The sequence below is a fragment of the Vipera berus genome (assembly GCF_964194415.1).
Source record: "Vipera berus genome assembly, chromosome: 3".
NCBI lineage: Eukaryota > Metazoa > Chordata > Lepidosauria > Squamata > Viperidae > Vipera > Vipera berus.
This window is the reverse complement of record NC_138204.1, coordinates 30,627,394-30,639,742: the sequence shown is the minus strand read 5'-3', so window position 1 is coordinate 30,639,742 and position 12,349 is coordinate 30,627,394. Positions and strand designations below refer to the sequence as shown.

The 12,349-nt window shown below is 38.6% G+C and overlaps 1 protein-coding gene across 4 annotated transcripts in view; it reads right to left on the bottom strand.

Annotated features, from left to right (window-relative positions):
• Positions 1-3,473: 3,473 nt before the first annotated feature.
• Positions 3,474-12,349, bottom strand: part of DLGAP4 (DLG associated protein 4) — a gene marked incomplete at its 5' end in the record, with an annotated part of 144,301 nt that continues 135,425 nt past the window's right edge. For all 4 annotated transcript variants that reach the window (XM_081325673.1, XM_081325674.1, XM_081325675.1 and 1 more), the window contains 2 exons: positions 3,474-8,290; positions 11,298-11,450. In XM_081325673.1, the coding sequence (XP_081181799.1) occupies positions 8,072-8,290; positions 11,298-11,450 (372 nt within the window). In that variant the 3' untranslated portion in view covers positions 3,474-8,071. The remainder of the gene's footprint in view (positions 8,291-11,297; positions 11,451-12,349) is intronic.

Genomic DNA, 12,349 nt, shown 5'->3' with positions numbered 1-12,349 from the left:
CAAAGAAAGGACTTACTTTTCTCTCCACTAACAGTGTGACTATTTTACAAATTTATGGTAGAGAATATAGATGAAATAACTGTAATCTATGCGAATGGGTAGCACAGCCCTTCTGAAGCCTGTTCAAGTTACAGATTAAATCTATTGTTTATTCTCCAAGAGAACAAAAGATTCTTTGCTGAAGTCTTGGCATTCTAGGTCTAGGTCAGCAGTCTGTCTATGTCTAGATTAGTGCTTTTCTACCTATTACATCAGCTAGGCCCTCTCCAAGATAATTGCTCTGCTTGCATTGGCTTTCCAGCTCTGATTGATTTGATCAACCATGCTAAAATTATTCAGAAAATTGTGAAAAAGCTCTAAATCAGGCACGCACGCACACACACACCAGCATTCTCACAAATCAGCAAGAAAACCTACATCACATCCTATTTCTGGCTATAATGAGGCTGGCTAATGAGCTTTGGGTCTGACTCAGCCTGACTCATTTTGGAAAGAATACCATTTGCAGGATTGATTCTAATGAGGCATCTGTAGAACTCTCATTAAAGTGTTAATGAACAATCCAGGTTTTTGTTCAGCTTTGCCAATCCTGTCAAAATCTGGATGTTATTTGAACCTTGTCCTTGTGATATTTTTTATCATACCTGAAAAATTTGCTGAAATAACTAAGAGAGAGAAGGGCTGTGAGAGCCGAGCAAATGACCGAACTTTCTAACAGACTAGGGCTGAATGTGTTTTTAAATAGAAGGATGTAGTTATTCACAGCCCTTTAGCCTGTCTTTTAGCCACCCACAACATACATACATTCAGCCTTCATGCTATTTGTCTTCAGAGTAAGTGTGCAAAGATAAGAAAAAAGACAGGAAGAAGAGGGGGGGGGGGAAATCAATTTTAAGTCTAGTTAGTACCAAGAGCATTCTTGCTATTTCAACACCTTTCTATTCTGAAAACCTATTCTTCCAGAGCCATGCCTATACACCTCTTTGCATGATTTTTAAAGATTTTTCATCGTTCTCATCTACTCAATCCAATCATAACTTTCAGTCTCCAGTTATCTTTTTTACTCTTCACGTCTTTTGTTTTACAATACAATCCACCTTATTTGATAATAAAGAGCCATGGTGGCTCAGTGGTTAGAATGCAGTATTGCAGGCTGACTGCCCACTGCCAAGGTTGACTCAGCCTTCCATCCTTCCGAGGTCAGTAAAATGACCCAGATTGTTGGGGGCAATAGGCTGATATTTATAAACCACTTAAGAGTGCTATGAAGCACTGTGGAATGATATATAAGTGTAAGTGCTGTTGCTATTGACTTATACAGTTGCAAGAAAAAGTATGCAAACCCTTTGGGATTATGTGGAGTTTTGCATGAATTGGCCATAAAATGTGCTCTAAATGTCATGTAAGTCACAGCAATAGAAAAACACAGTCTGCTTAAAATAATACTACACAAACATTAGCTGTTGTCATGTTTTAATTGAACATGATGGAAACATTCAGTGCAGGGTGGAAAAAGTATGTGAACCTTTGGACTTAATAACTGGTTGACCCTCCTTTGGCAGCAATAACCTCAACCAAACGTTTCCTGTAGTTGCAGATCAGACCTGCACAACGATCTGGAGTAATTTTGGACCACTCCTCTTCACAAAACTGTTTCAGTGTAGCAATATTCTTGGGATGTCTGGTGTGAATCGCTCTCTTAAGGTCATGCCACAGCATTTCCATTGGGTTGAGGTCAGGACTCTGACTGGGCCACTCCAGAAGGCGTATTCTGTTCTGTTGAAGCCATTGTTTTGTTGAATTACTTGTATGCTTTGGGTCATTGTCCTGTTGCATCACCCATCCTCTGCGGAGCTTCAGTTGGCGGACAGATGGTTTTAAGTTTTCCTGCAAAATGTCCTGATAAACTCTGGAATTCATTTTCCCATCAATGACAACAATCCATCCCGGCCCTGAGGCAGCAAAGCAGTCCCAAACCATGATGCTCCCTCCGCCATGTTTTACAGTGGGGATGAGGTTTTGATGTTGGTGTGCTGTGCCTTTTTTTCTCCACACATAGTGTTGTGTGTTTTTCCCAAACAACTCAATTTTGGTTTCATCTGTCCACAGTATATTTTGCCAGGAGTGCTGTGGAACATCCAGGTGCTCTTTTGCAAACTTCAAACGTGCTGCAATATTTTTTTGGGACAGCAATGGCTTCCTCCGTGGTGTCCTCCCATGTACTCCATTCTTGTTTAATGTTTTCCTTATTGTAGATGTGTCAACAAAAATGTTAGCATGTGCCAGATTTCTGTAGGTCTTTAGCTGACACTCTAGGATTCTTCTTTACCTCATTAAGCATTATGCGCTGTGCTCTTGCAGTCATTTTTACAGGACGACCACGCCTAGGGAGAGTAGCAACAGTGCTAAACTTCCTCCATTTGTAGACAGTCTGTCTTACCGTGGACACATGAACATCAAGGCTTTTGGAGATACTTTTGTAACCCTTTCCAGCTTCATGCAAGTCAACAATTCTTGATCGTAGGTCTTCTGAGAGCTCTTTTCTGTGAGGCATGGTTCACATCAGACAGTGCTTCTTGAGACCAGTAAACCCAAAACAGGTGTTTTTAAAGGGCAGGACAGCTGTCAGCAACACATCCAATATCACACTGATTGGAGTCAAGGTTGGCTCACTCCTGGCTCCAATTAGCTCTTGGAGAAGTCATTAGACTAGGGGTTCACATACTTTTTCCACCCTGCACTGTGAATGTTTCCATCTTATGTTCAATTAAAACATGACAACAGCTAATGTTTGTGTAGTATTATTTTAAGCAGACTGTGTTTTTCTATTGTGACTTACGTGACGTTTAGAGCGCATTTTATGGCCAATTCATGCAAAACTCCACGTAATCCCAAAGGGTTCACATACTTTTTCTTGCAACTGTAGCCCTTATTTTCTTTCAAGTCTAGCATAGTACTTCCTCTTTCCCCACAACTCCCATGGGTTAACTTAGGCTGAGTGTGACTGGCCCAAGATCATCCAGTGAATTTCTGTGGCTGAGGCTGAACTCCCCAATGCCAGGCCAGCACTTTTAACTACAAAATCACACTGACTGAAACTTCACGCTGGTCACTCATGTTTGCATTCAGTGCATGTTCACTCCTGACCTTTGCTCTTATTTTACCACAATAGAGATTTTTTTTTAAAACTCATTCCTTATTAATTTCAGAAGCCCTAATAAAGTCAAGATTAATCCCATACTTCTACAAAGAACTGTTTGTCCAAAAGAAGAAAACTTTGCAGTTGGACATGAAAATATTTGACATTTGCCTATCTCCATGAAGATTCAGTTTGGCTTATTGCAGTGATGGCAAACCTTTTGGTCTCGGGATCTCAAAAATTAGAATACTTCTGTGGCTTATTATTTCCCCCCTCCCACCAATCTAGGCCACCCTGAACAGCAGCACTCAGTGGAAATGCTGAGGCTGGGCATTTGCTACTCAAAAAGGCTGTCTTGACTGTTTTCCAAGTTGTATTTCAGGAAGATTTGGGGAGGGGGTTCTTCCCTAATTTAATTTTCTATCCATTGTACCAGAATGCAACACTAAAATTTAAAAATCTTTCACTGTAATTTAAAAAGCCAATACATAAAGGGCACATTTCATTTAACCCATGTTTCTCTTTATACAGGAGTAATCTCTTCCGTCTGTACAATCTCATGCAATTAGTGTGTCAGAAAAGACATTTGAAGCCTAAATTAGCTCAATGAAAAAACAAAACAGAAAAGTTCTGCAAGAACAGAGCTTGAAATTCAAGTTTAACCTGATAAAAAGAGAATGTTGCCCATATGTCCCCAGATCTAAGATATTTGCTATTCTAGTTCAGAAGAAGCATGAAAATAGAAAGAGATGGAATAAGTCACTCAACCTTGTGCTGGATCATCAGTACTATTCAACTTTATATTAAGGGCTGAGAAAAAATACAATTCCATTTTAATTGCTCAGTAGTTTCTTTGGGTCACTCATTCTAGCAAGAACATCACTATTTGAAGTAAAGTATCAATACTTTAAATATTTATTCAGGAAAGTTAATGGCAGAGATCAAATGGTCAAGATATAGATTTATTAACCAAATGACTTATTAGCTATCATTCAACTGCTAAATGATCTCGAAGGAATATAAAAAGAATGTAATTTTTTTATTGGGGAATATCTCATTTTGTGGCTAAGTTTCAAAGTTGGGGAAAACCAGCATTGCTAGTTCATCAGGCAATAAACAAACATGGATTTGTAAAATGCTCTTGCAATGCTTTTGTTCATTTATTAAAGATGAATTTCGTCATTCTAAGAGATGACAAAAAATACCCTAAATGTCTTGGATGTTTTCAAATACTTTCCCTAATCTCACCCATTTTACCTTTTATATCGGATTGCTAGCTCTAGAAAGTGGATCAGAGATCACAAGGAGACAGGCACAGGAGCATCAAATAGATCCTTTTGTTTTACTATATTTTTATAATGGCAGCAAAACTCATATTACAAACTGTTGGGCCATGGGTCTGGTACAAGGCTTTAATTTTCTTTTTTCAAAAAAAAGAAAGAAAGAAAAAAGAACCAGCCAAGCCCATCATGAATACCAATCACAGTCCTAAGTAATCCTCTCCCTCCTTTTTTTTCCTGCCATAAAACTAAGAAATATCACTTAGGGGAACATATTACCATTATTCATGGTTGGGAGGAAACAGGTCATCAAAGTAGTAGGTAAACTGCTTTTCAAATCACACAATTAGGTAAATACAACTAGGCAAGCATATATGGAGCACAGTTCCACCAAATGGATTTTTCAGAGCAACTTTAACCCCAGCTCTGTTTACATTCTCAGTTGAAAACCAATGAAGCTGGATACCATAATTGAAATGCAAGAAACAAGCATAAGGCATCCTGCTTGTTCCACAGAATTATTGCTATTAAGAAATTAATTCACCTAAGCATTTGTAGCTCTACCACTAGATTTAAATCTATTGGGTATTTCCTTGAATCACATTAGAGAAAGGTCAGATTTGGCCAATTTTATAAATTTGGTCAGTTTATGGCTGAACTAGATTATTAAATTTTAAGGGATCAAAACAAGATTCAGTGAATGCAATCAATTGGATGTATTTCCATTATATGAATGCAGATGTTTTAAAATTCCATTTAAGCCAAACCAAAACATTCAGGGCCCAGAAAGGCACAAATAAAATGTCCTCTAGATAGAGGTGTTTCTCACAGTGTGAGTGAGGTTCAACTCCCAGAATTTTGGGTAGAGAATTCTGGGAGTTGAAGTCCATATGTTAAAATTGTCAAGGTTGAGAAACACTGCTTTAGATGTTTTGAAAAGCAGCTATGTCATCCCGACATGAGATTTGGATTACAGAGAGGCACAACATTATGGTGAACTATAAAGAGAGGCCATTGGCTATCTTATTGCTAATATGGGTTTGTAGATAGAATAAGTTAGTTTTGTGGTACAGTTTGAAGAGATACTCATGCAAAGGTGACCACAATATTTCAATTCCTGAAGTATAAATACTTCAGCAAATGTGTCGTTTCATGCAAGTGCCACCTATGGAAATTATTTTCAGTGCTCCTTTGAGGATCAAGTGGTTATTACCAAGTTGGCCTTTAAAACAAAACTTTGGGGGAGAAAGGCCAGTGCTATGAGTTTGAAGCAAATCTTCTGATGTTCCCTTGCTTTGAAAACCAGCTGACTGCTCTTGCTTTGATCTCACTCCCACCAAAGCCCATAATTACCTCCCAAGTGTAGTTAGCAATGGTGGAGGCATGCTGAAGACAAGTCCTTGTGTTCAGGACCCCAAGTGTTTTCCAGGACCGTTTCAAAACCCATGATCTTTACTATTTTTATTGCAACAAACTAATTAATGATGCCAATTCACACAGGGGTACACATCAGCTAAAAAATGCCCCTTTGTAAATACACCTAAGATGTAAAATGGACAAGTATATTCTGTGTAAATAGCATGTTAAGTACATATACCAGAGAACAAGCATGTCTACCTTTTTGCAAGGTAATTGTGGAAACAAAACACTTCTCTAAAACTGGGAGACCTGTTTTGCTGAATTACATACATTTAAGATTTAATCCCACTGACAAACTGCACGCCGAAACACACACCGCTGAAACTGAGTCCATCAAACACCTGCCCTAATTACTGACACTGCTGCTTTTGGAAATGCAAGTAAAAAAAGTCACATTCCAAGCGTTTCAAATTTTAATAGGAAGAACTGTGAAAGTCAGCCACTTGTTTCAAAAGTTGATCAAGCACCCTCCAGAATCAAAGTAAAGTTATTGGAGAGGGAGAGGAAAATAGAATAAATCAAGTCTCTTTTGAAGCCATACTCTATATGGTCAAGCTTTCACAGATTACAAAATTGTACATTAAGTGGGCAGGTAAAAATCTAACACTCCCTATGCATAGACACCATATACAGCATTCACTGACATGATTTTCATTAATATACCAGTAAAAAAATTCTTTTGGGTTCTGATCACCTTAGGCTATTCATTGAATACCTTTTCTTAGTCTCCTCAAATACAGTGCACAGCTTTCTGAGAAGTGCAGAAATGGAAAAGAGGGTGATGTGGAGGGCAGAGGAAAAACTTAATTTGGCTGTTTGATTCCTGGCTTCTCTGATTAGTTCAAAATAGGTGTGCAGAGGGAAAGAGGAAGGTCTAATGAAATGTTATGATGGTTCCTCCAAAAATATGGGACAAAAGGGGCCAAAATGGCTGAGAATATGCAGGGTATATATTTTTGCACACACTTTTACACACATCTAGCTATAGTACATGTAAAAATATATGCTATACATACACCCATCCTCTTGGAGGTGCTTTTTTAAAGACACCACCTGAATGTGTACATGTGTGATTAGCTATGTATGCATTGGTATTAAATTTACATATCCTACTAAGTGTATTATGTGCATATGTACACATACATACAGGCAGGCAACTTGCCAACCATCTAATATCTACCTCATTTTTTCCCCAGTACAAAAACCATTGTCTTTCACCGCAGAACGTATTAAGTACAACTTTGAAAGTTTTCCCCCACCCTTTGTATAGCAGCTGGTTTCTTATACATTGATCCTTGCACACAAAATCACATACAAAAAATTGCAAAAGGGAAGAGAGTGCAGGAAAAAAGAAAAGTGTGTGCGGCAACATGTGAATCCACCTTGCTGTGTTTCTCTCGGGTGCCCTGGAGGGGAAATCCTCCTTGTGCAGCACTATTCATGGGAGTGTGCAGACAAAACACTTCTCTTATTGCACATTTTTTTTGCTTCCAGGCTATTACAACAAAACACACTGTTTATATCTCACAGATTGTGCCCTCTGTTTACATCGTTGGACTACAAGATATATTAACACTAAAGCCTTACTGCCTCCCCCAACCCAACCCAGCCCTGGCCACCCACTCCCAGCCCATCTATAAAGGAAATATGTAACAAAACCGAAGACTGCGCACTAGTAGAGTGCAAGAGTACACGCTGAATGGTGTTTTCTTCTGGAGCACTGAAGAAAAGTTTACTTCTAACACAGTAAATGATACCATGCAGAGAAAAGGATGGCAAAGAGGAGAACAACTATAAAATACAAGAAAACAGTGGGGGTGGAGAGAAAGAGATTCTCTGGGGTAGAAGACAGAACGAATAGCCAAAGGATTTGGGGTGGGGAAAGCACAGCATGGCAAGTGCTGAAGGCGGGCAGGGGGAGTTTGTTTGTCTCAATTTAGTCCATTTCATGTAAACAAGCTAATTATCCTCAGATTGACAAGTAAAAAGGTTGCAGTTCCAAGTGTAAAGGACTGTGTTTCCAAAAGTTTTTTCAGCCACACCACAGCCAGCGTGAAAGATGGGGAGGAGAAAAACCAAAGCACAGAACCAGGGAAGGTCTAACTGGGAGCCCTTGGCAGGGTTGGCTCTGGTGTCTCTAGACCAAAGAAAGCACACTACTGTTTAGTGAACCCTTTTTTTGTTTTCCTCTTTTAATGGTGTGAAAAAAGTGTCTTCTTCCTCTTCCCTTTGCTCAAAGACGGGTCTGTGCCTCAGGAACGTAGATTTCAATGCTGTCCGCGCTCTCAGTGGCAGAGTTTTGTCGAACGGAGGCAGCGCGCTTGGCTGCCATGAGGCGTTTGCGAGCTTCCTGGCGCTGCTTGTCTACCGAGTCAGATGCCTTATCCCGGTTTAGCTGAGATTTCGGTTTAGCTGGCTTCTTTGGAACAGGAGGGGGTGGTTTCTTTTCTTCCTTTAGGAGGGAGGAATAATAGCAAACATGTAGAAAACAGAATCCATAACTCTCAATATTGCACAGCACAGACAGAAGTGGACTGTTAAAAATGAAGTACAGTTGCTAGTGCATCTATGTTTCAAAAATCCCATTCCTGCCTCCTTTATTTTACAGGTAGTTCTCGACTTATGACCACAATTGGGAACAGAATTTCCATTGCTCAAGCAGAGTGGTTGTTAAGTAAATTCACACCCGATTTATGATCTTTTTTGTCATGGTTGTTAAGTGAACCACTGCAGCTGTTAAGTAAATCACATGGTCATTAAGAAAATCTGTTTTCCCTCATTGACTTTGCTTGTCAGAAGCCAGGCGAGAAGATTGCAGTGATCACATGACACTCCCCCCCCAATACTGCAACTGTTGTACATACATGCCAGTTACCAGGTAACCAAATTTTGATCTCTGACCCGGGGACTGCTCAGAAGTCGTTTTTTTCAATATCGCTGCAACTTTAAATGATTGCTAAACAAATGGTTGTAAGTCGAAGATTACCTGTATTTCTTTTCCCTTATCTTTGGTGAGTTTTCATATACCAAAATTAAACTAAGGAATGTCAACCATTAATTAAAAAAGCTAACAGTTTTGCTTCCCCCCCCCCCCAAATTTAAATCCACTTTGCATGACTAGATTTTAATCTAAAATTGCTTTCAATGATTATGTGAGAAATATTTTTTTAAGGCAAAATAGAACAAATTTGTCAAAATCCCATCACTATTAGACTAATTTAAGGCAATAAAATTCAGGCTATATTTAATCAAATTTGAAATAAAATAACTATCTTGAAGCTCCAGTTACATTATTCAAAGTGGCAGAGTCAGCATATAACATCATTTATAAGCATCAGAGTTAAGTTTAATATAGTAATAGAGACACAATAATGGACAGGACTAAAGTTAAGATTCAAAAAGAGGATGTCTGACAAGGAATCATGGATTGTTCATATGTTGCATTATCTTTTACTACAGATATACAAACTTAAGAACAGAGAATCAATAGTGTTTACAAGTAACTCCTCCATATCAGAAGTGTTGGAAAATACCATGGCTTTGGGACATGGCTTCTGGACAAAAGGAAACTTTATTTTGGACTGAACCACTCCCAGAAAACCTTGAATTGCTTCTAAGTCAGAAGAGTTATTTGTGAAAATCACCAGATCCCCAACAGAAAGGTTCTGGGTAGACTGGATGGGAAATGATATGTTCAAAACTTCTCTGAAACGTTCTGTTCTCAAAATGGAGAGTTTTGCACAGCCGTACCTTCAACTTTCTTTGCCCTTTGCTAGAGTTAAAATTGCAGTCAGGGGTATCCACAGCGGGAATAAAAAAAAATCAAAGTAGTGATGGTGACCATGTGTTCGTATATCAAATTGAATCAATTTTCCAAGACAAACTACCAATTTGACATGACAATTTGAATTAAATCAGATGGAAGAGATTTACACTCAGGGAACACATCAAAGAATTTACAACATGCAACATGAGTACGAGCAGAGTAATTAAACCAGAGTTGCTCCAAATTTTGCAAACTATCAGAACTATTTACACCTTCTTGGATATATTAATAAGGTAATACTGGAGGAATAATTGAAGTACTTCACATTTTATGTTAAACATTATTGTGAGTAATCAAAATAACATAAGTGCTCTAAAGAAAACTTGTCAATTTCAAGTATAACAGGTGGATTTTACTTGGGAAAAGTATATTTCAAAATAATGTGGGGGAAGGATTCCTAAACTCAAAATTATCACACGTGTGGCTGCTTTTGTAGACATGCTAACAGACAGTAGTGCAGTAAGTTATTTTGAACAATTCTTGCTGGCTCTTGAAAGAACTTCACAAGCTTTCAGTCCAGACAATGCACAATTTGAACTGTCTTGTTATGAAAACCTAACTAGGATCAGATATGATTACTATTTAGGTAGGAGATCTCCAAGAAATACTAGATCTGTAGGCTAAGTTGAGAGTTGATTATATCTTTGCACTGTTGCCAAAAACCCCATGGACCTGTCCATGAAGTCAACTGCAATCAAGCTTGATATGAAGGTGTATATATATTAAGTTCTACACTGCTTAAATCTAGTGCCTATTTTTGCTCCTAAATCAATCTGTCAGGGTTCAGAGATCATCTTTGGAAAGAGTCCTTCTCTATCCAATGTAAAGCAAAGGAAGTGGTGCCCCATTTATGGAATTGCCATTACAGAGATGTTTGCCTTGCCCCAATATGCTATTTTCTCAGTAACAACTGGATTTCTTTTTGCTCCTATAATTTTTTAAATATACAATCATTTTAACAAATTGTAAAATATCATATTATATGGAGATTTGCACAGGATATGTGGAAGCATGGCAGTACAGGTAGCCCTTGACACACCTGAGGCCCAAATTTCCATTGCTAAGCAAGACAGTTGTTAAGTGAATTTTGCCCCGTTTCAAATCTGTCTTACCACAATTGTTAAGAGAATCAACGCAGTTGTTAAGTTAGCAACATGGTTAAGTGAATCACCTTCCCTATTAACTTTGTTTGTCAGGTCACAAAAGGTGGTCACATGACCCAGGACACTGCAACTATCCTACATACATGCAGTCGCCAAGTGTCTGAATTTTGATCACGTGACCATGCGGACACTGCATGGGTTTAAGTGTGAAAAACAGTCATAAGTCACTTTTTCCAGTGCTGTTGTAACTTCAAATGGTCACTAAACAAATGGTTGTAAGTTGAGGACTAGCTGTATATACATCTTTTACATTAAAATTAATCATATACATAGAAGAACTTCATCAAGTGAGCATACCTGGATATGATTTCACCAGACAACTAATTCTTATTTCCTAATACATTTCATGCAATTGCATTTAGGATAAAGCAATAAGATGTTTAACATGGACAAGAAAGATTCCATATAAATCCACAAAAACTGCATCATCTATACTGCAGGAGTTTGGCTTTGGTGTTCTTGATGCTTACCTTCTTCTCCAACGGCTCTGTCACTTGCCAACCGTTAGCTTTTAGGTGGTACAGCTCATCAAATTTCATGCTGATGTCTTCAATGGACAGCTGTAAGAGATCCCAAAACCCTGCAAGGTCCTGTGCTGTGGGCCTAGGATTGGAATTGGGGTTCTGCAGTGAACAAATAAGGTAGATGAAGTTCCCCTAAAATGTTGCAGTTCATTTAAAATTAAAAAATGAATTGAACTTGACTAGAATTGCAGATAGTTTTAAAGTTCATGCTAGCAGTAATGAACAGATCCAAGTTCAGGTCCGTTTCTTTGCATGAATTGAATGCAAGTAGCATGTGCAGTTTGGTGAAATGGACTTTATTTCTTTTATATCAATGTTTCACTACATAACGGAGTAGGCTGTTATTATTGTCAATACTATTTGTTGACTGTTCCTACATTTGACAAGGAAAGACATTTCTCAAGAGCAATAAGGGCAATTGCATTGTAGCCTACTCTGAACAAGAATCGAGGTCTATTTCTTGCCATCAAAGGTAACTATTCATAGCAAAGAATCTAATACAGTACTTATCTTTAATTTCTTACTCCCAAATCTTCCGGAGAATCAAAGGCAATATTATATTGTCATTTGGCATCTGGCAATGGAATGAAGATAAATGTCCTATAGATTATCCCCAATCAATAATAACTATTTAAAAATTAACACCTGAGGGGGGATGATATTCCACAGGTTGGATGTCATAGTGGAAAAGGCTCTGCTATGGATTCCATCAGATTGAATCCTTAGCAGATGGGACTTAAAAATGGACTACTGCAATGTGCTCCATATGGGGCTCCCCTTGAAGAGTATTCAGAGGTTTCAGTGGATGCAAAATGTAGCAGCCTCTGATAGGATGGGTGGATGCAATTGGGGAGAGGTGGCCCATCAAACAGCCTGGCCTCGTGTTAAATAGGGCTTGAAAGGTCCAAACCAGCACCTTGAATTGCACCCAGAGGCAAACTGGTAACCCATGCAGCACACAGAGCAGAAGTGTGATGTGTGTCCTCCTAGGGGCATAC